We start from the raw sequence: 23572 nt of genomic DNA, 5'->3' as shown, positions 1-23572 counted from the left end.
ACCACTGAGCCACCTTCCCTGCCCCTAGTTATGTGTTCTTTTGGAGAGAAAACTCTGGAAACTGAAATTACATTGGAGTCAGAAGCCAAGGATCGCTAAAGTCAAATAACTAGAAAGATAGATATTGACACTCCCAGCAGGAGTGGACATCGCCAGGGTTGTGCTGTCCTGAGGGTCCCTCCCCAAACACCCCCACTGCCATTCACACAGAGGGCTGAACTCTCAGGGCTTTAAGCTTGAACACTCCAATCCTGGGCTTCTTGTAGTTTCCTTTTTTGCTCTTGGAATGATAACATTTGGTCATTCAGGAGGAAGTAATGTATGATAGAATAATTCTGTATCTTTTCTGGTTGCTATAAACTTATCATTTTCACCATTAATTACTTGACACCTTTAAAATTTTTATTTAAACCTTTTCTTTCATTAATAAATATAATCATAAATTTCTGTAATAATGCAAGTAGATTTTGAAGCCATTTAGTTCTTTGAATCAATCTTATTGATACTGTAGTACTCTGTTTGACTTAACCCCCTCCTCCCCCCGGTTGTGAGACTTGACCTCAGCCTAGGCACTGTCCCTGACCTCCTTTGCTTAAGCCTAGTGCTGTATCACGTTGAGCTACATCTCCACTTCCGGTTTTCTGGTGGTTAATTGGAGTTAATTTTCTGCTTGGGCTGGCTTTGAACCGAGATCCTCATATCTCAGCCTCCTGAGTAGGTAGCATTTACAGGCGTGAGTCACCAGAGCTTGACTTAATTCTTTGAAATATTGTGGCACCAATGTATACATCTCTAGTGAACCTATCAGATCTCATTTTATTTCCCTCCAGAGTTGAACTTTTATTTTGAATTTGTAAGCTTACTCATTGCATAGTGTTTTTTGTTTTTTGTTTTGTTTTGTTTTTTGGTCGTGGAGCTTGAACTCTGGGCCTGGGCGCTGTCCCTGTGCTCTTCAGCTCACGGTGAGCACTCTACCACTTGAGCCACAGTGTCACTTTTGGTTTTCTAGTGGTTTATTGGAGATATAAGTCTCACAGTTTCCTGCCAGGGCTGGCTTTGAACTGTGATCCAAAGAACTCAGCCTTCTGAGCTGCTAGGATTACAGGTGTGAGCCACTGGTGCCCGGCGTAGTTTCTTGTTTCTTTTTCTCTTCTTCACATGAACCTTAAAATATTATGTATTCAACATGTTAGTTAAGAAAGCTGTTTCTGTCTCCCCTCCCCACCCCCCCGCCCCCAGTTGTGGGGCTTGAACTCTGGGCCTGGGCACTGTCCCTCAACTCTTCAGCTCAAAGTGAGTGCTCTACCACTTGAGCTGCAGTGCCATTTCTGGTTTTCTGGTGGTTTATTGGAGATAGGAGTCTTACAGCCTTTCCTGCCATGCTGGCCTGGAACTGCAATCCTCAGATCTCAGCCTCCTGAGTAGCTAAGATTACAGGCGTGAATCACCAGTGCCTGGCTGCTGTGTTTTTTTTTTTTTTTTTTTTTTTAAATTCATTAATAATGGGGCTGGGAAGATGGCTCAGTGGTAGAGCGCTTGCCTTGCATGCCTCTGAGGCTCTGGGTTCGATTCCTCAGCACCACATAAGCAAAAAGAAAAAAGCCGGAAGTGGCACTGTGGCTCAAGTGGTAGAGCGTTAGCTTTGAGCTGAGGGACAGCGCCCAGGCCCAGAGTTCAGGTCCCACGACTGGACCCCCCCCCCAAAAAAAAAAATCATTAATGCTGTTCCATTAATGTCCAAGGTGAGAATCATTCAAGCAGGATTTTCCTCCATTTTTGTAGCGTGACAAATGTTTTCATTTGGACAGTTGGTGCATTTCCTCAACAAACCACAGGAGAAGAAGGTGTTCCTGGCAGGTGTGTCTGCCTCCAGCTGGACCCTCTAGGACCAGAGCTGCCTGGAGTTGATTAATGCAACATTTGGCCACATCATTAATATGGAACTTGTCCACAGGCAGTTTTTAAACACATAGTTCTGTGTATTGCTGCCATGTCAAGGTTTCCAAATATAGTCTTTCCATCATCCTGTAGGTCAAAAATTCACTGGGCTTGCCATTAACAGTTTTGTGTGTTTCAAAATATTCTTCTCCACCTGAGTCTTTTATCCCTGGCAGGGCATTTTGGGACCACACAGTCTCCTGGTTATCAGGACTGTTTGTGTTCTGAGGATTGCATGCTTCCGTCGAGCACAGGTGTTCATATCTCTTGACCCAGGCATGTCTCTGGTCAGCTTGGCAACTTCAACATACTCCAATAGACTTCTAATTTTCTTTCTCTTCCCTTTATGAGTCTGTGACAACTCTAATCTTCCAGTTGCCTAATCCTTAGTGTCTTTCTTTCTTTTTTTTTTTTTCTTTTCTTTTGGGTCCAGTCATGAGGCCTGAACTCTGGGCCTGGGCGCTGTCCCTCAGCTCTTCAGCTCAAGGCTAGCACTCTACCACTTGAGCCACAGTGCCACTTCCGGCTTTTTTCTTTTTGCTTATGTGGTGCTGAGGAATTGAACCCAGGGCCTTGAGCATGCAAGACGAGTGCTCTACCACTGAGCCACCTTCCCAGCCCCTTAGTGTCTTTCTTAATTCTTCCCTTTGTCTCTCACCAATCCAATCTTTTCACAGATTCTTATTGCCATGCTTGGAACATGTATCTAGAATCAGACTACTGCTTGACTCCTTCACTGGCACTGCCTTGCCTGAGGTAACAGGCTCATAACCCCACAGGATGCAAGGAGGTCTAAAGACAGCCGAGGATCCCCTGCTCCACGTGTTTGTTTTTTTTTTTTTTTTGGGGGTCCGGTCGTGGGACCTGAACTCTGGGCCTGGGCGCTGTGCCTCAGCTCTTCAGCTCAAGGCTAGTGCTCTACCTCTTGAGCCACAGCGCCACTTCTGGCTTTTTTCTTTTTGCTTATGTGGTGCTGAGGAATCGAACCCAGGGCCTCATGCATGCAAGGTAAGCGCTCTACCATTGAGCCACCTTCCCAGCCCATCCCTGCTCCACGTGTGTACACAGTGTGACCCTTATTTGAGCAGATGTTTCCCAACTCCCTTTCTGCTTGTAATTTTCTTCTTTGCCCAGTGCTACAGCCAGCTTGGTGCTTGGTGGCGGCCTGGGTGTGCCAGGAAGCCCTGCTTCAGGCCCTTGGACGTGCTCTTCTCTCTGCCTAGAATCCCCCACCCCCAGAACCACATCAGTTGCTTGTCTTCTTCAGGTCAAATTGACCGCTTGTTAATTGTCTCAAGTAAATTAATTTTTTCCAGCATGTCACCCACCCTAATTTTTCCCCATAGCACTTACCTTTGCCTTGGGATACTAATATTATGCTATATATTTGGAATAATAGATTACAGTACTTGTTATTTCTTCCCTCCCCCACTAGCCTTTAAGCTCTCTGAGGCTAGTTTGTATTTGTTCTCATCGTGGTACCTAGCATTTCTTGGGCAGTGTTCTGAATAGTGGAGGAGCGGGGAGGAAATATGCTCTGGAAATTGGTGTTCAAATTATGGTGATTGTGATAGTTACATTTAAATTGTAGTCTGGGCTCGGAACCTCTCCCACCTATCTCCTTTGTGGTCACTCAGTACTAGTTGCTGGCATCTGGAACCAATAAACCTAGCAGCTTTTCTGCGTTTTTTCTTTGAGTGACATCAGGCTAACATATGGTAGGGTTAATAAATTTAGTCACCTTAGAAAGAATTGCATCAAGTTAGAATGGCAGACATAGAAATTGGCAAATTGAGTTTTGGCAAAGTCATCTGCTTTTCCTTTTCATCTAAGAGATTTGAAGTGCTTAAAAGGACTGCTCCCAGTGAGCTTTGTGATTCTTCCCATTTCCCACTGATACAATATGTACCCATAGATCAGGAGTATATTTTGAATGCTTTTGATTTTTTCATATTTGTGTGAAGTATAATTGTAGTAAGTATAAAATTTGCTCTCTTATTTCCTTTTATCAAATGCTGAGAGTATAATGTGCCATGGTTGCAGATTGCTTTGGCTCTTGGAGTTGTGCAAACTGAAAGGAACTCTACTTTAAACCTGCTATGCCCAGGTAGTGAGCCTCACCAAGAGTTCCTGCGTATTAAAGATCACTGTACTCTAAAATGGCTCTCTAATTTTACTTTCAACAGTACATGTCATAGAACTCTGTTTATGTGTGTAGTATGTGTTTACAGCTTTAAAAGCTCATCCCGTGCATCATGTTTGGATGTAGCAAAGCCTGAGCTTTTCTTGCTTGATTGCAATGCTGCATATTTTTTTTTGACGAGTTTTTTTTTTTTTTTTGGGCGGGGGGTCCCGGTCGTGGACCTGAACTCTGGGCCTGGGCGCTGTCCCTCAGCTCTTTAGCTCAAGCCTAGCGCTGTACCACTTGAGCCCACAGCGCCACTTCTGGCTTTTTTCTTTTTGCTTATGTGGTGCTGGGGAATCGAATCCAGGGCCTCATGCATGCAAGGCAAGCGCTCTACCACTGAGCCACCTTCCCAGCCCTTTGATGAGTTTTATTGAGATATAATTTATATGTATCTTACCTAGGTAAAGTGTTTTAAGACACTGGTAAATGCCACCATAATCTATTTTAACATATTTCTGTCACTATCAAAAGAAACCCCGGAGCCATACCAGAAAACTCCCATTTATCCTGTCTAGAAGGCCAAAGCACTTGCCTTTTGTGGACATTCCCCACAAAACATAATACAAGAGGTGGTGGTCTGTATTTGGTATTTTGAAACAGATTCTTGTCCCAAGCTGACTTTTGACTCAAGATTCTTCTAGCTGGGTTCTGGTGGCCCATGTCATGCCTGTAATTCTAGCTACTCTGGAGGCTGAGATCTGAGTATCACAGTTTGAAGCCAACTCCTGCAGTAAAGTCCATGAGATTCTTATCTCCATTTAACCAGCAAAAAGTCATAAGGGGAGCTGTGGCTGAAAGTGGTGGAGAGCACTAACCTTGAGTAAAAAAGCTGAGGGGCACCACCCAGGTCCTGAATTCAAAACCCAGTTTCAGCACTTCTCTAAGATATATAATATAAATATGAACAGAAATTGTGTGAATGAGTCTCCATATTCTTTAAATACAGGAGCTTAAATTGTTATTGGAAACTTCCCAGAGCACTTGGGAACCCTTGCTTTGGATAATAAAGCTAATAGTGTTTCTTAGTTGGATTTTTAAAAAAATTTGGTCAGTCATGGGGCTTGAACTCAGAGCCTGAGTGCTGTCCTTGAACTCTTTTGTTCAAGTCTAGTGCTCCACCTCTTTGAGCCATAGCTCCACTTCCAGTTTCTGAGTGGTTAATTTGGAGATAAGAGTCTCTGGACTTTTCTGCTTGGGCTGTGATCCTCAGATTTCAGCCTCCTGAATAGCTAGGATTACAGATGGGAGCCACCGGTGCCTGGTTTCTTAGTTTATTTTAATTGGGATGTTTACTGTAACCTAGAATTGGGATCTTCTGTGTACCTTTCCACTTTCGGCACTGGTCTTATGCGTTCTTAGGTCTTTGGTAGAAATTAAGCTGTCTTATTCTCCCTTAGATTCTACCAGTGTTCTTGGTTTTCTTTGAGAGCCTTTCAGGGCGGTGCAGTGCCCCACGGTTTCTAACCTGCCTCTGTGAAAGCATTTCTGCTCTGTGGCCTGCCCTGATACCCTCAAGTTTTGCTCAGAGTTTGAGCCCTGCATCCCATCATGGTTGCTGAGCTTCCTTCAGTAAGCTCCATGTTCTGATAACAGGCATATCACCTTGTAGCAGCTTTGTGTTTAAGTGGCCCTTGCTCTCCTGTGTAGAGAATTGTGCAGGGGGATTTGACGGCTCTTGTTTCGGTGTTTGGATGTGGCAGGTAGAACAACTTCACAGTATAGGAAAACTCCAGTTCTGTGTCCGTTTCTGTTGGAAGTTTTATTTCTGCTGACTTTACAGATGTGCTGACTCCATCGTTCGGTGTCACCTGGCCGCTTCCTTGGTGATGCTCAGGCATGTTTTGAGGAATTCTCCTCAGCAGGTTGCTCTCTGTGAGGAGACTGTATTTATTTATTTTTATACAGTGAATACAAGAATGACATTTCCTTTTCCATGGCAAAAGTCACTACATTTTCTTTGCCAGGCATGTTGATCTGAAAGGGAACAGGAAAAGAACATTGATTTCCCTTTGAAAGCAAGTCACTCAGTTGTAGCAGTCTTCTGTGGCTTCTGTTGCTCGCTGGCCACAGCCGCTCCTCTGGGAGGCATGGCCACAGTGGCCTGGGCACTTGGCTGTTCCCCACTTGTCCATTGGTTTTGTTCAAAAAGGAGATGCCAGAGCATTTGTTGAGACACAGTAGATGCAGAAATGGCAAAGGCAGAAGCACTTGAGGTGCTTTGGTCCCTCTTTTGGGAGGCAGTGGACTTGGAATAGTTTCTTTGCAATGACAGTAATAACTCTTGAGGAATGTAACTCCTGCTGCCAATGCAGCGAATGGTCCTAAATGCGGTTTTCATTTTGGTGGCCTGCAGCAGCACTGTGTTTGCTTGTGAGGCCACTGCATTGGGTGACTGGTCTTTTTTAGGAGCATACAAGGCAGGAGAGCCTTGTGGTGGTTAAAGAATACTGGTTCTGGGGCTTCAGGATGTAGCTCTGTGTAGCATGCACAAGGCCTTGGATTCAATCTCAACACATACATGTTTTGGTTCATAATCTAGTTCTAATGCATGTGCTGTTTAGTCTTACTGTGCTTGCTTTTACACTGCTAATGTGTATATGACAATAGTACCTTCTGCATAAGGTCACACATGGGATGCTCAGATGGTCAGGATTGCTTCCTGAGTAATTATGAGTTGTGTCTTTTCTCTCTTAGATGTGTCAGTTTGGATAATGAAATATACTGTCACCTTTATCATAATGAAGATGAAGTGAGTTAACATCAAACTTACTTCTACTAGCTTTTCCATTAATTATTTTCTTAGACTTGTTTCCTTCTGCCTTTTCCCCTTGTGGATGCCACCTGCAGCAATCTAACTGAATACTTCTGCTTCTTCTTCTCCCTTTCCCCCTCCTCCCTTGCCCTCCTTTTCCCCTTCCTCCCTCCCTGTCCTTTTCCGGCTTTTTTTTTTTTCTTTTTGCTTATGTGGTGCTGAGGAATCGAACCCAGGGCCTTGAGCATGCAAGGCAAGCGCTCTACCACTGAGCCACCTTCCCAGCCCCCCTCCCTGTCCTTTTCCTTCTCTTCCCCCTCCCTCCTCTTTTTCCCCCTCCTCCTTCTCCCCTTCCCCCCTTTTTCCTTTTTGGTCCTAATACTAGGGTTTGATCTGAGGGTTCACTCTGCCTTTTTGCTCACGGCTGGCACTCTGCCATTTGAGTTATACCTCCAGTCCAGCATTTTACTGGTTAATTGGAAATTGGTCTCTTGGACTTTTTTGCCCTGGCTGCCTTCAGATCTTCACTCTCAGATCTTGGCCTCCTGATGTAGGAGTTAGACTCTTCCGTCAAAGTGGTTTCTTGAAATAACCGCCACTGTTGCAAGGGTAGCCACCACTTTGTAGAAAGCTGTTGTAATTAAGCCACATTCCTTGTTTTCATAACCCCTTTCAAACTAGCCAATTGGGCAAGATTGTGAACCTAAGTTCTGACCACTTGGAATGAGGAGCAGTAACACATTAAGGATAAACCATTATGCTTGCATACTTTGCTTCCTATTAGCAGCACTCCCTTCTGCAGAAGGTGCAGTTTTGCCTTGCTGAGTTCTTCTTGAGTTAGTGTTCTCATTGCCACCCCAGTATCCTGAGACATTTGCCAGCACTGAGCAGCTGGGAGCCACCAGCGAGCTCAGTTCTTTCTGGTTTTCTCTACTTTGCTTCTCCTTACCCTGTTTATGGCTTATAGGCCAGTTCAAGACTTCTTCAGTTGTTTATGAAATATTTTCCTTCCCAAATAAAATTCTCCCCATAATATCCTCTTTATTGATCCTAGGTTATGTGTGAGAACATGAGAAGGGAGAAATAGTAATTTTTTCTTCATCTTCATATGCCCACATAGTGAATACAAGAGAGTGCACAAATAGTCAGAGGTTAGTTCTTCATGGACTGTCTAGCGTAGCTTGGAGGTAGAGACAAAGTTAATCAAATTTCAAAAATTAATGTAAAGTTCCAATTGGGAAAAGTGCTATAAAGGAATCTAACAGTAATTTTGGACAGGAAAGGCTCTCTTGAGAAAGTTGCTGTAGAATTATGAGATGAAAGAAGAATCAGAGATTCCCTCAGTTGGGAGAGGAGATGAGCATGGCAGAGAGAAGAAAAACTATGCTCACAGGCAAGGCTATGTGTGTCTAGAGACCCAAGAAGTACCCCTGTGCATCCATGGGCAGAAAGTGCAGGAGAGTAGTGTGAGGTGGGACCAGGTGTTGATACGATATGGGGTGTGTGTGTGTGTCCGTCCGTCCATGTTTCCTCTAGTGGGAAGTCACTCTGAAGTACTTGAAAGTAGAGCCAGACATAATGTCATTAACCTCTTGAGAGGTGTACCCTGGCTGCAGGGTAGAAAAGAATCATAGGGCATGTGTGTACATTTTAGTGAGTGCATTTAGTGGGGAAATGAAATGTATTCCAGAGAATCTGCCTTGTGGCTGAGATGGCTGGGCTTGAGACAACCTAGGAGCTGGTGGAAATGGCCCAGGAAAGCCCTGGCAGTAGCTTCAACTAAGATTTGGGTATTAGAAGTAGATGAAGTTGAGAGACATTTCATTGGTGATGGAATAAATATGAGGATTAAACAGATGCCACATTTAGATGTCTCCTTGCATGACAGTGGGCAGTGCATAGATGGAAGGACCATCTAGAAGAGTGGCTGACGGGGATCATGAGTATCCCTATAATTTGGGTGTATTTAATTTGGGTGTATTTAAGTGATACCTTTGAAGCATCAAAAGGAGATGAGGAAAACAAGGAAAGAGACTTTCTTAGAGGCAGTAATCAGCCCTCAGGCTGATGCTGAATGGTGAAATGAGAATGACTAGTGGGTTTGAGATAGGAAACTTTGGTGGGTTTGCTTCATTGACTATGATGTGATGAATGAGGGCTTGGTCCTTAAGAACTTTGCGTTAGTGGAGAGGTGACACATGTTAGTGATTGATACTACTGGTGGTATGCAAGAAGAATGTTTTGCAGGTAGGGTGGGGCAGAACAAGAGGCTGGACTGTGGGTGGGCCTGGGAGGCTTCTCAGGTTTGGGGAACAGAAGTGCTTGAGGCTGAGTGAGTAGAAGTTAGGCTAAGGGGGAGGGAAGAATGTTCTGCAGATGGGTTCCAGGGACTGGAGGTCTGATTTGAGGCAGTTGCAGCCCTTAAGAGTGATTAGGAGCCGGGTGTCAACGCTGGTGGCTCACGCCTGTAATCTTAGCTATTCAGGAGGCTGAGATCTGAGGTTCGTGGTTCAGAGCCAGCCCGGGCAGGAAAGTCCATGAGATTCTTCAATAAAACACCAGAAAAGCAGAAGTGGTGCTGTGGCTTAAGTGGTAGAGTGCTCACCTTGAACTGAAGAGCTCAGGGACAGCGCCCAGGCTCAGAGTTCAAGCCCCATGACGGGTGCCTCCCTGCCCCCCCCCCCCCCCCAAAAAAGAAGTAATGTAGGGAGAGTGGCTGAGACTTGGGGCCTGAGAAGGGAAGGAGGGACAAAGACTTGATTTCAGGTCTGTGTAGTCTGTAAAAAGGAATGGTGTGTATTTCACATTGCCAATTAAATGTTACACGAACTAGGTCTCAGTACCGCTATTGCTCATCTCCACCAGTGGTATGCTGACAGTTACAGTGATTAGCTTTGTTGTAAGATGAATTGGGAAACAAAACTAAAGTTTTATAGTCACAGAGACTAATTAGAAGGCAGGTATATTAATCTGTGTGGGAGATGGTGATAACTTGAAATAGGCAAATTAAGATTAACTTCAAACCCTCAGGATTCTTGGTAAACTACTAAGAGCTAAGCAAAATATTTGGCATTTGAAAAATACAAATATTTTTGTGGTTGAATAAGGATGAATTGGATTTCACTGGGGTATTAGGTGTGGAAATCAAGTGTGCCCTAAAGAGAATGTGGCTTGAACAGCTTAGACAATTGTAATTCAAATTACAAACCGGCTGGGAAGGTGGCTCAGTGGTAGAGTGCTTTCCTTGCATGCATGAGGCCCTGGGTTTGATTCCCCAGCACCACCTAAGCTGGAAGTGGCGCTGTGGCTCAAGTGGTAGAGCGCTAACCTTTAGCTGAAAAGCTGAGGGACAGCGCTCAGGCTCAGAGTTCAGGCCCCATAACCGTCAACGTCAAAAAAAAAAAAACACAAAAACTCAGGAGCAGAGTGTATTTCCTTGGAGATGTGAAATTTACAGAAGCATTCCATGTCTGTCCTGTCCACCAAATGATGACTCAAGACAGGTAGAGCAATTTGCCCAGGGCATAGAGCAGCCTCAAGACTTGAACCTCAGCTGCTCAGCCCATCCCATTCTGAGTCCACCCTCGGGGGCCGCTTAAAGGGTTGAACCCTGAGCACAACAGAACTGTTGATACTTTGAAGTGGTTCTGAAAAATTGTGGGAGGGATTTATTGACTTCATCTTGCAGATACAAAATGATGTTTGTAGAGATTGAAGTATCCTGAAGTAATTAAGTAATTAAGAATAGTTCTTTCTCTTCCATGGTTAAATTGCCTTGGCCCTGATTAGATTAAAACAAAATTGAGCCAGCTGGCCAGATTGTGCCTGTTATTAGAAAACTAAGAGGAATATACCTTTTACCTTAGTGAATCTACTGGTGTTGGCAACGTGTGTAATTTAACTGTTTTGTATATCCATCCTCTCCACATAACATGAATAATAATTATTTTTGTGAGCACTAAAATTCTTACAAAAACTAGCTATTTGAGGGGCTGAGATCTGAGATCACTGTTAAGGCCCTCCCTGCGCAGAATAGTTAGAGACTACAGCTAACCAGCAAAACAGCAGAAGAGGTCTGACTCAGGTGGTAGAGTGCCAGCTATAAGTGGGAAACAATGAATATGAGTACTGTTGAATTCAAGCGCTGGTACTACTGTGTGTACATGCACATGCCCACTTACACACACACATTATTTTCATTTATTTCCTTGGTGATCTTAGTCTCAAACTAATTTAGGAACCAAATTTGAAACTTTTTTTTTTTGTCTAGCCTGGACCTCAGTGTGTACTTTGCCTCTTGTAGTGCTGGGTTTGAGGCCAGGGCTTTGCACTTTACTACCAATGTTGTGGCCCAAACCTCCTGTATATGCTGTATATGCTCCTGTATGTGCATGACCTGAGCCCCTGCTCCTCCCCAATCAACACTCAGACAATGGCAGTTTCATCAGTTAGTGGTTCTGGCCAGATTCCTGAAGAGTTGTTCTTGACTTAGGCCTCACCGGCCAGTTCATTAGCACATTCTATTTGCCTCTTGTCTTAAAAATGCATAGGAAATGAGGTCTCTACCACCCTGGCCATCCCAGCTGCTTTGACCTCTTCCCTGGGTTGTGCCTTGAGTCTCTGTCCTTACCAGTCTTTGTGCAGTCCCCACATCGCTTCATTCTGTTCTCAGTGGACAGTGAAGTTAAGTAAACAGAAATCACATCATGTCCTTTTTTTTTTTTTTTTTTTTTTTTTTGGCTACTCACATCCCTGTCAAGTCATTTTGGGTCACTTGAGTACAAGGCAGTCTTCACAGAACCTGGCAGGACCCGAGCCCTCCTGCTTCTGCCCCTTCACCTCTCCCAGCTCATCACTCAGCCTCCAGCCCATTCCACTCCCGCCTGCCCACCCTGGTCTCTTATGTCTGGAGTGCGCCTGGCCTACTCTTACCTCTGGACGTGTGCACGTGTCCTTTGGCTTCCTCTGTCTTATTGTTGAAGCCACCTAAGGGAGGTCTTCCCTGACCACTTGTTTAACTGTACCCTCCGAATCCCCATAGAAGCCACCATGTACACACAGCCTTTCATTTATGTGGGCACGAGGATGTTTCCACTCTGGGATGGGCAGGGATGCTTGTGTGTTTCTCTGCTGTTTTCTTTCTTTCTTTCTTTCTTTCTTTCTTTCTTTCTTTCTTTCTTTCTTTCTTTCTTTCTTTCTTTCTTTCTTTCTTTCTCTCTCTCTCTTTCTTTCTCTCTCTCTCTTTCTTTCTCTCTCTCTCTTTCTTTCTCTCTTTCTTTCTTTCTTTCTCTCTTTCTCTCTCTCTCTCTCTTTCTCTCTCTTTCTCTCTCTTTCTCTCTCTTTCTCTCTCTTTCTCTCTCTTTCTCTCTCTCCCTCCCTCCCTCCCTCCCTCCCTCCCGCTGGTCGTGGGGCTTGAACTCTGGGCCTGGGCTCTGTCCCTCAGCTCTTCACCTCAAGTCTAGTGCTCTACCACTTGAGCCACAGCACCACTTCCAGCCTTTTTTGTTTATGTGATGCTGAGGAATCGAACCCAGGGCCTCATGCATGCTAGGCAAGCGCTCTACCACTGAGCCACCTTCCCAGCCCCTCTTTGCCGTTTTCTAACACCTATGGCCATAAGCAGCACGTAGTAGGTGTTCAGAGGACTAGATGACATTTTGTGCTCTGGACTAAACTTTATTATTATTTGGAGTATGTTACACTGTGTTTCCTGCTTTACTAGGATGAGCAGTAATTAACACATACTTTAAACCTATTTTTTGGTCATTTTTCTTGGAGAAAGGGAGAGCAGAATGAATGTGTTTCCTAAAACTGTCAGTATGGATGACCAGCCTGGATCTGTGGAGGACAGGTTGGTGCCTGTGGGGAGTTAGAGGCCAGCTGCACAGAGAGCAGTAATCAGGTCAGGCCGGGTTTGCTCTGTTAGAGCTGCTTCAGCATGGTTCCTTTGTCGCTCAATGCTTGTGTGGCCTTGTGTAAGTCATCTCTTTGCAGTGCTGTATACGGTACAGTGAGGTGACAACTCTGCCTAATTCAGTTTCTCGAGCTATTGGAAGGATCAAATGAGGAAACTGCTCTGTTGAACTCACATTGCTATAAACATGTACTTATGTTGGCTATTTTGCCTATCATTCCTAGCACGTTAAAGTGACAGCTCTCCTTTTTAGCACCATCTCGGTTCCCTGTGCATCCCTTTATTCAGATAACATATTATTGGTGTGTATTGGTCACAGTATACTGAGGCTTAGAAAGATCAGTTTGAATATTGGGAAAATACATATTTGACAGTTGGATTGACCTTGGCTTTTGTAATACAGATGTTCTTAGTTACCTCATGGTTGACTATGGAAATATATACTGTATATTTACATGTTAATAAGCAAATAATATGAAAATGTACTTCATCTTCAGATAACTAAGAAAAAATTGACTTTGTAAATAGAAACTATAATTTTATAGTAAGTACTATTGAATGTTCAAATTGAGTTTATTTTTGCTTTGTCAGTGCTGAAAATAACTTTTTTTTTCTTTTTGCCTGTTCTGGGGCTTGAACTCCAGGCCTCAGTGCTATCTCTGAGCTTCTTTTGCTCAAGGCCAGCACTGTACTACTTTGCGCCACAGTGCCACTTCCGGTTTTCTGCTGGTTAATTGGAGATAAGAGTGTCACAGATTTTCCTATCTGGGCTGGCTTTGTACTGTGATTCTCAGATCTCAGCCTCCTGAGTAGTTGGGAGTACATACATAAGCCACCAGTGCTAGGCTTGAAATAACATTTTTAAAAATAATTTTTTATTGTGATTAAGTAATTGATTACATAAATTTCACAAATTTCACAGTACTGTGAAAGATAGTAACACTTAAACACATTCTAACCTTCATGAGGCAAATTGTCATTATCATGGTCTATGAAGTTTGTGAATTCTATTAGCTTTGACAATACAACTATTTCTTCCACATCGGGTGATATGTACATTTCTTTCCTTTTGTTTAATGTAAGCTATTCCCTCTTTCCCTCTCATTCCCTCCCTCCCATCACTGCCCTTGAGTTGCTTAGTTCATTTTATCAGTAACATTTTTTGGGGGGGGGTGGTAGATCGTGGGGCTTGAACTCTGGACCTGGGCGATGTCCCTGCCCTCTTCTGCTCATGGCGAGTGCTCTACCACTTGAGCCACAGCGCTACTTCTGGTTTTCTAGTGGTTTATTGGAGATATGAGTCACAGACTTTCCTGCCTGGGCTGTCTTTGAACAGTGATCCTCAGATCTTAGCCTCCTAGTAGCTAGGATTATAGGTGTGAGCCACCCACGCCCAGCCTCAGTGTTAGGAATTTTAACAACTATGTTAGCTGTCCTTTTTTTTTTTTTGCATTGGCTTGTTCTTTCTCGAAACCCTAACGTTGATGGGGGAATGTAATGTTATTTGTCACTTTCTGTATTTTCAGTTATTAATACCAGTGGCTCTCAGGGACTTGGGAATTTATTATTGTTTATCAGATGATTCATCTCTGCAAATCTTCCATGGCTATTTTTCTTTTTAAAAATTTCATTTAAAAATTGAAATCCTATCTGAAAATATATGTGCTAAGTGGAAAGAAGTAATGGAGGCTGGCACTGTATGCAGTCAGTCTTCTAGCCTTGCTTTGAGATGGCCAGTTATTATTGCTTCTTACTGGGTCATTTCCCAAGGGGCTTGTTAAGATTTTTATTTTCCTGAATTCCTAAGGATATTTGACATGCTTAAGGGAAATTTCAATCTGATATCAGGTTTGAACTATGCATTTATTTAATCTGTGATAATTTTTAGGATTCTGGCATGACCAAGAGAATTATCTCTGCATTTGAGGACTACAATTGAAAACTGATCTGTTGTTGGCTAAGTAAACAGGACCAGTCTTTTGTTTGTTTGCACATGTTGTTTTCTATCTGGCCTAGTAGCATGAGAAACAGATGGCTCTCCCATTGATTGTTGCCTCCTTTTGTTACATCAGAGCACTAAGGGCTAGGATCAGGCTTTCTTCCTTCATTGTACTTTTAGTTCTGAACACCTGGCACTTAGTATTTAGACAAGATTATTGAAGAAATGAGATGAGTTACTGGAGAAAATGGAAGATAAAAATGACTGCTTCTGAAGAATTCTAAAATAGACATTTCAAAAGTTTTTGTCTCTGATACAAATTTTTTATAAGTATTATGTTGCATTGGAGTTTAGGATTCAGATTTAGCTGTGGAGGAGTTTGTTAGGGAAGCTATTAATAGTGGAAATTTAGAAATATGTAAAAACCACCTAGTTCTCACTCCCTAAAAGGAGGGATGTTGTTTCTGGAATTGTTAAGGTAGAGATAGTAATTCTCTAGAGAAATGACTTTTTTCTGGAGTATGCCTTGAATGGTAGACGGGAAATATTTGCAAGGTGTTGCCTCTATTTTGAGTCTGTTATTTCTGTTTGAATCAAACATATTTATTCTTGAAAGGAGCTCTGGAAATTTGAGAATGGTAGTCATCAGAAGACAATGCATTCATTACATGACATCCAAAGCTATCCAAGTTTATTTTTTATATAGAAATAATTTATCCTAAAAAAATTCTACATGTTCTTTCCTTTGTTTTGTAGGTTGAAGTTAATTTGCTTAATTTTTTTTTTTTTGTCGGTCGTGGGGCTTGAACTCTGGGCCTGGGCGCTGTCCCTCAGCTCTTCAGCTCAAGGCGAGTGCTCTACCACTTGAGCTACAGCGCCACTTCCTGCTTAATTTTATTATATGTTATCCACTGGAGGATACTTTCGCTTTTCCTTAACAGACAACAGTGGATGTACAGGAAGTCCAGTTATTCTTGGGATTTAGACAGGTTTTTTTGTTTGTTTTTTTAATTAATAAGGGAGGAAAGCCTCAAACCTTGCTAGTAGCTAAGGCCAAAAACTGTATTGAAATTGTATATCACTTGTTCTAAACCTTTTTATTAGAGCCTGTTTGAAGTTTTCAAACAGGGTTAAGAAAAAAATTTAATGAAACAAAATTTTAGGAAGGAATAAAAGGAAGGAGGGTGAGAGTACAATCCAGAATCCCCTATGTACCCTATAAAATGAAGAAGCAAGGGAGAAGGTGGGTATAAGGGAGGGAGGGGAGAAATGTTGGAAAGGGTGATTCTGACCAGGGTTTGTTACCCCCCCTTGTGCATCCACGTAAAGATACTTTTTTTTTAAGGAACCGTGAAAGTAAACCAACCCCTCCTCTCTTCTCTCCGCTAGCATTGTTGACAGTCGGGGTTGTTGGAGTGGTTGGATTTTCCCTGGAATTGAGTGAGAAATTCAGAAGACTGAAGCCCAGGCTCACTGTCTACCTTTCACGGAGGCCTAGCCGTGAGAGGACAGAAGAAGGCACGTGGCGAATCATGACGGCCGACAAAGACAAAGACAAAGACAAAGAGAAGGACCGGGACCGGGACCGGGACCGGGAGAGGGAGAAGAGAGACAAGGCAAGGGAGAGCGAGAACTCGCGGCCGCGCAGGAGCTGCACCTTGGAAGGAGGAGCCAAGAACTACGCGGAGAGCGACCACAGCGAGGATGAGGACAATGACAACGGGGCAGCCACGGAGGAGGCCACCAAGAAGAGCAAGAAGAAACCCCCGAAGAAGAAATCCCGCTATGAGAGGACGGACACTGGCGAGATCACCTCCTACATCACCGAGGACGACGTGGTCTACAGGCCCGGAGGTAAGGGTGGCACCCAGGCCGTTCTGGAGATGGTGAGGGAGTCACGGTGCTGCTGCCTGGGGAGGCTGTGGAGCCCCAAGGAGCAGACCGTGGACTGGATCGGGATGGTATGGGGGTTAGTAAACATGGGACACACCCGGGGACACACCTGGGTCACTGGAGCCACCTGCTTCCTGCTGCCGCCTCCTTGACTGGACCCCCATCCCTGTTTGTGTGTTGGTGAGAGTTCTTTCCTTGTTTTCTCATGCTGAGTGTGCTCTTACTTAAACTATACTTAGTAAGATTATGATTATGATTATTTGTGCCGGTCGTGGGACTTGAACTCTGGGCCTGGGCACTATCCCTCAGCTCTTCAGCTCAAGGCTAGCCGTCTACCGCTTGAGCCAAAGTGCCACTTCCAGTTTCCTTATTGGAGATAAGAGTCTCATGGACTTTCCTTGCCTGGGCTGGCCTTGAATTGCGATCCTCAGATCTCAGCCTCCTGAGTAGCTAGGATTACAGGCATGAGCCACCAGCACCCAGCCTGCTTTTTTCTTTAACCATAAATGAGGCTGTGGTGACCTTGCTGAAGGAACACACACATGGTACAAGTTGAATAAACTGTTAGGATTTTGGAAAAGGGTGTGTGGGTATGGGTATGGGTGTGTGGGTGTGTGGGTGTGTGGGTGTACTGGTGTAGTGGGGTTTGAACTCAGGGCCTTGAATTTTCTTTTCTTCCTTGCCTTTCTTGCTTATGGCATTTTGCTCCTTAAATGGAGCCTAGAGTCTTATGGACTTTACTGCCCAGGCTGGTTTTGAATATAATCTTTCTGTTCCAGCCTCAAGTAGCTAGGATATAGGTATGCGCCACACTCAGCTTGAAAAACAGGAAAATCTTCAGTGTTGAAATAGAACTATCCAGAAGCTAGAGAGGTATTTTTAGTTCTTCTTCCTCTCTTTTTTTTGCTTCCCCAGTGGCTTAGGACAAGGTTCATCACTCTCTTTAACTTCCTTTTCTTAGGAGATGAACTTCAGGTTCACCAGTCAGTGACTAAAGTTGAAAGCATCCCACCTGTATGATTTTCCAGAAAATGTATTAAATGAATCTTTCAAATGCTTTACTTACAAACAAGTGATCAGAGCTCATTAGACAGTAGCAGAGCCTTGTTTTATTACAAGACATTTTGTATACTAAGATGCTTGCATAGAAGCCAGTAAAACTAGTGAAGATTATTTTGTTGGGGTTAATTCCACTGCTGAAGAGTGACAGGAATTTCATAGGTGATATAATTAACAGATTGAGTCCATCCTGTTTGATGTTTTTTCCAAGAAAAGGGGATCAAAACATTTGACTGTGCTGTGTCATTAACCGGGTCCTGTCACAAGGAGCGTGTAACAGGTCTGAACTTCATGTGGCCAGCATAGACTCAGTTTTTATTTTCAAAAGGTATTAGAACTTACACAGCCAAACCTGAACCAGTGCTTATCTTTGATTCAGATGCATATATTGGACAGTGAGCGTATTTCAGCCACCAGAGATTGTGGTTTTTTTTTTTTTTTTTTTCCTTTTTCTTTTTTGGTTTGGCCTGGGTGCTGTCTCTGAGCTCTTTTGCTGAAGGTTAGCACTCTATCACTTGGAGTTACAGCACCAATTCCATTTTTTTTTTTGAGGGGGGGGGGTAGGGATAGGAGATCAGTGTCTCATGGGGACTTTTCTGCCCTGGCTGGCTTTGAACTGCGATCCTCAGATCTCAGCCCCAAGTAGCTAGGATGACAGGTGTGAGCCATGGGTATTGTCTCAAGTCCTGGGATCCTAGACGTGTGCCATCACACCTGGCTGCCTGTTTAGCTCTACCTCATAAGAAATCAACAAAAAATGTTGTCATTTATATATTGATGGCATTGTGCTAACTTAAAAATAAGGAGAGGTCTACCTGCCATCTCTTTCTCTATCGTGGTGATGTGGTGGTGAGCATCATTGTTGTGTGCAATACTGAACCACTTCATCATTTTTCAAAGTGTGCAGTGTAGAACATTACTTTGATGTTCAGCGAGACACATGGCATGTTAGTGGTCAGATGCTTGTGGAAAATGCTATCTCAGCTGTCCCGCCATGACAGGTACATAATTGCTGATTCGGAAAAACCACCCTGCATTTAAGGAAACCTGTTTTACATGAAAAACACCGGTGGTTTCCTTGTTTGTTGGACTGTGGCACCCTATTTCTGCAGAATTAGCTCTCTAAGAAACACTGGTGTTTAGAAGACAGGTTTAGGGATGTTGCACATTCTTATTGTATCTTTGGCAGAGTAACAAGGAAGGACTTTTGGATGTTCAGGAAGTCCCCTCTTCTTGTATTCCAGAGTATGTGGAATGAGGGTGCTGAGGGTTCATTATAAAACATTTGGTTCTTTTACTTTTTAAATATAATTTTGGGGCTGGCAAGGTGGCTTAGTGGTAGAGTGCTTGCATGATACCCTGGGTTTGATTCCTCAGTACCACATAAACAGAAAAAGCTGGAAGTGGCGCTGTGGCTCAAGTGGTAGAGTACTAGACTTGAGCTGAAGAGCTCAAGAGTTCAAGGCCCAGAGTTCAAGCACCATGACCACCCCCACCACAACCCCTCAAAAAAAATTGTTATTGAAGTGATGTATGGAAGGGCTATCATTTCGTAAGTCAGATAATGAGCACATTTCCTTTTGGACAGTGTCACCCCCTCCTTCACTTTCCTTCAGTTTCCCCCTCTCCCTGCTCACGAGTTGCATGGTTCATTTTCCACAAATGGCTTGGATCTTAATGAGGTGCTTTGGGAAGTACTATTTATAGCAATCTCCACAGAGGACTGGTTCTGGGATTCCCCTAGAATTCCAAAATCTGCAGATGTTAAAGTCCCTTATATGAAATAGTATATGCAGATACTTCATTTACACATAAACTATGCATTCTCTTACAAATTGTCACTCAGTGCTAGATTACTTATTGTCCCTAATATAATCCACATGGTATGCAAATACTAAACCATGAAAAAATGTCTGTACATGTTCAGTTTCTTGTTCTTCAGGTATTTTCTTTCTTTCTTTCTTTCTTTCTTTCTTTCTTTCTTTCTTTCTTTCTTTCTTTCTTTCTTTCTTTCTTTCTTTCTTTCTTTCTTTCTTTCTTTCTTTCTTTCTTTCTTTCTTTCTTTCTTTCTTTCTTTCTTTCTTTCTTTCTTTCTTTCTTTCTTTCTTTCTTTCTTTCTTTCTTTCTTTCTTTCTTTCTTTCTTTCTTTCTTTCTTTCTTTCTTTCTTTCTTTCTTTCTTTCTTTCTTTCTTTCTTTCTTTCTTTCTTTCTTTCTTTCTTTCTTTCTTTCTTTCTTTCTTTCTTTCTTTCTTTCTTTCTTTCTTTCTTTCTTTCTTTCTTTCTTTCTTTCTTTCTTTCTTTCTTTCTTTCTTTCTTTCTTTCTTTCTTTCTTTCTTTCTTTCTTTCTTTCTTTCTTTCTTTCTTTCTTTCTTTCTTTCTTTCTTTCTTTCTTTCGCCGGTCATGGGGCCTGAACTCTGGGTCTGGGCGCTGTCCCTCAGCTCTTCAGCTCAGGGCTAGTGCTCTACCACTGGAGCCACAGCGCCACTTCCAGCCTTTTCTGTTTATGTGGTGCTGAGGAATCGAACCCAGGGCCTCATGCTTGCAAGGCATGCACTTTACTGCTGAGCTATCTTCCCAGCCCCTCTTCAGGTATTTTCTATCTAAAATGGATGCCATTGGAGTATATCATACTGAGACAAGCCACTTTCAGAGAAAATTTTTGTGTGCTCCTGGAAGCTATACTTAAAAATATACATACCCATGGACATGTAGATATGAATGTATGTATGTCCATGAACATTTGTATTGACAAATCAAATGTGTATCTAAGGGACTGCTTAGGAAAAAGGCCAAGGGGAAGGGAAAAGTTGGAGGATGAATAAAATTATATATGAAGACCCTTGATGAAAGCTTTGATCAATCGAAGGAGTTAGGGAAACAAAAATATATTGTAGAGTGTGGGTGCTAGGAATAGAGTTGCACTTGCCTTGCATGCCTGAGGCCTTGGGTTCGATTCCCCAGCACCACATAAGCAGAAAGGAAAAAGCTGGAAGTGGCGCTGTGGCTCAAGTGGTAGAGCGCTAGCCTTGAGCTGAAGAGCTGAGGGACAGCGCCCAGGCCCAGAGTTCAGGGCCCTGACTGGACCCCCCTCACCCCCCCAAAAAAAAAAGAATGAGAAAGGTTTAATTTGGTTGAAATAGATTGCTTACAACTAAGAAAATACAACAGTAAAACTTGTTGGAGTTGTTTTGAGATGGGGAAAGAATAAAGTATCTGGAATGCTAAAAAACAAAGTCCATTTGCCATTGATTGAATCGTGGCTGCAGAGCTGCCTGATTAGACAGGGTTAACTGAATGCACCTCACATTGTTTGAGGTTTCTGTGGCATCCACTTCATAGGGTGGTGGGGACAGTGCTACAGTCTGCAGTTTGTGTCCTGTCAGTCAAGGAGATTTTCATTGACACAGTGAATGGTTCCTTTTGGGGGGAGGAAGGGGTGTCACATTTGAAGTTAAGTTCCTCTCACTAAATCACTTCTAAATGGAGGCTCGACAAATAATGCCTTTTCTCTAGGTTTACTTAAATTGAAGAGTAGGGTACTATGATTAGATTCCCATATGGAAGAGCCCCCACTTTGTTTTTCTTTTTTTTCTTTTGGGTCCGGTCATAGGGCCTGAACTCTGGGCCTGGGCCCTGTCCCTCAGCTCTTCAGCTCAAGGCTTGCGCTCTACCACTTGAGCCATAGCGCCACTTGTGGCTTTTTTCTTTTTGCTTATGTGGTGCTGGGGAATCAAACCCAGGGCCTCAGGCATGCAAGGCAAGCGCTCTACCACTGAGCCACTTTCCCAGCCCCAACCCACTTTGTTTTTCTTCCCAATCTTTTTTTCTTAATTGTTGTAGTCTACTAAATACCATTGTCAGTGATTAAAAAAAAACAAGCAGAGGTTCCATGTGTTGATTGCTCTTGAACATTGACAACTTCTGGAGAATGCTTTAATGATGCCTTGAATAGATTATTGGGTTTCAATCTGTGAATCTTTGGTGTGTAGGGATGTGGTTTGAATTCATCTCCTTGCCCTTGCCAGACAGGTATTCTACCTCTTGAGTCATACCTCCAGCTTTTCTTTGTAGAAATTACTTTTTTTGAGGGGGGGGGTGAGGAGGGTAAGGAGAGCCAGTCCTGGGGCTTGAGCTCAGGGCCTGGGTGCTGCCTTTGAGCTTTTGTGCTCATGGCTAGTGTTCTACCACTTGAGCCACAGCTCCACCTCCTGCTTTTTGGTGGTTTGATTGAGAGTCTCATGATTTCTTTGCCCCAGCCTATCATTGAACCCTGAACCTCCTGATTTCCGCCTCCCGTGATTTGGGTAACAGTATGGGTAACACCAGGCCCAACTACTATTGCTAGAGATTTTTTAAAACTTTCTCTCTTGGACTGGCCTCAAATGATAACTCTGTCAAACCCAGGCTCCCAGGCTATCAAATGGCTGGTATTACAAACATGAGGCACCTTGCCTAGCCGTAGATCAATTATTCTTTTTTGGGAGGAAGGAAGCACAATGAGGCACTGAGCTGCCATAACAACAGGAATATGTTCTCTGGAGGCAAGAAGCCCAAGATCAGTGAGTTACAAAGTCATGGAAGGGGCAGGGGAGTCTGTTCCAAGCCTCTCATAGCTTCTGTGGTGACATGATATTCCTAGGCCTCACTTGTCACTACCCTTGCACGTGTATTTCTAGTCTGTCTGGATTTCTCCCTTTTCTAAATACATACTGAACTATAGTCTACATTAGTTTTAACTCATCTTCAACTTCTGTTTCTAAGGTCATATTCAGAGATAATGGAGAGTCAAAACTTAAACATACGATTGGGGAGCGGGGTGCACAATTCACACATAATGGGTAGGAGCAGCTTTGTGTTAGATTGAGATTTGACTATTTCAGTCTTAGTGTGTGTCACTAAACCAGCTGGGAAAATATATTTCTTTTAATCATAATATATTTTAATTGTAGATTATATTAATCAAATTCTTATTTCTCTATTCCTTTTCAAAATTTTATGTTTCGCAGCCCAAGAAATGATGTATACTAGGAAGTTATTCAAATTTGGCATATGTAAAAGAATGTTCTTATCACATGAAAGCCATTACTTAATCTCCAAGTGTAAAAAGGAGCTAGAGAAACTGCTGTTCTAAAGTTACTATGAGGGCTGGGAATATGGTTTACTGGTAGAGTGCTTGGCTAGCATGCATTAAACTCTGGGTTCGATTCCTTAGTACCATGTAAACAGAAAAAGCTGGAAGTGGCACTGTGACTCAAGTGGTAGAGTGCTAGCCTTGAGCAAAAGAAGCTCAGGGACCATGTCCAGGACCTGAATTCAAACCCTAGGACTGGCGCGCGCCCCCTCCCCCCCCCCCCCCCCCCCCCGCCTCCCCAACAAAAAAAAGTTACTTTAAAAGAGCAAGTGGTGGAAGTACAGAGACAAATCTTCTCGGACTTCATGAGAAAGGTCCTTAACTCTGTGATACGGACTTGAGTTGCTTACTGATCAAAGCATTGGCTGCAGATTCATGTCCCTTGGGGCGTGGGTTAACCACATATAATCTTAGGTTCCAATTCTGAACTACTGAATCAGAATCTGTTTTTGTTGAGATTTTTACTTGATTTAAACACATATTAAAAGTCTTGAGAATTATTCATCTAGGCTACCATAAGAAAAGCAACTGATCTTGATAAAATCAAATTTACATGGCACAATATGGGGATATGTGAGAAATGCTCATAATCTGTCTGTTACAGATGACCAAGAATCTTTCTACACTGTTAATGTGGGTGCCAGCCAGGTACTGCCATGTATATCCAGCATATACAAAATAAGCCTCTTTGCTAGTACCTTCACCAGGATAACAGAGTACAGTGCCTCTGACATGGTGACTTCAACTTCCTTGTCAC

The 23572-nt window shown here is 43.2% G+C and overlaps 1 protein-coding gene across 2 annotated transcripts in view; it reads left to right on the top strand.

Annotated features, from left to right (window-relative positions):
- Rere (arginine-glutamic acid dipeptide repeats) overlaps positions 1-23572 on the top strand; it is a 402127-nt gene that overhangs the window by 122427 nt on the left and 256128 nt on the right. For both annotated transcript variants that reach the window (XM_070037277.1, XM_070037278.1), the window contains exon 2: positions 16121-16585. In XM_070037277.1, the coding sequence (XP_069893378.1) occupies positions 16264-16585 (322 nt within the window). In that variant the 5' untranslated portion in view covers positions 16121-16263. The remainder of the gene's footprint in view (positions 1-16120; positions 16586-23572) is intronic.

This window comes from Dipodomys merriami, unplaced genomic scaffold (assembly GCF_024711535.1).
Source record: "Dipodomys merriami isolate MVZ:Mamm:240054 unplaced genomic scaffold, mDipMer1.0.p SCAF_28, whole genome shotgun sequence".
NCBI classification, from domain to species: domain Eukaryota; kingdom Metazoa; phylum Chordata; class Mammalia; order Rodentia; family Heteromyidae; genus Dipodomys; species Dipodomys merriami.
This window is presented reverse-complemented; position numbering and strand designations above follow the sequence as displayed.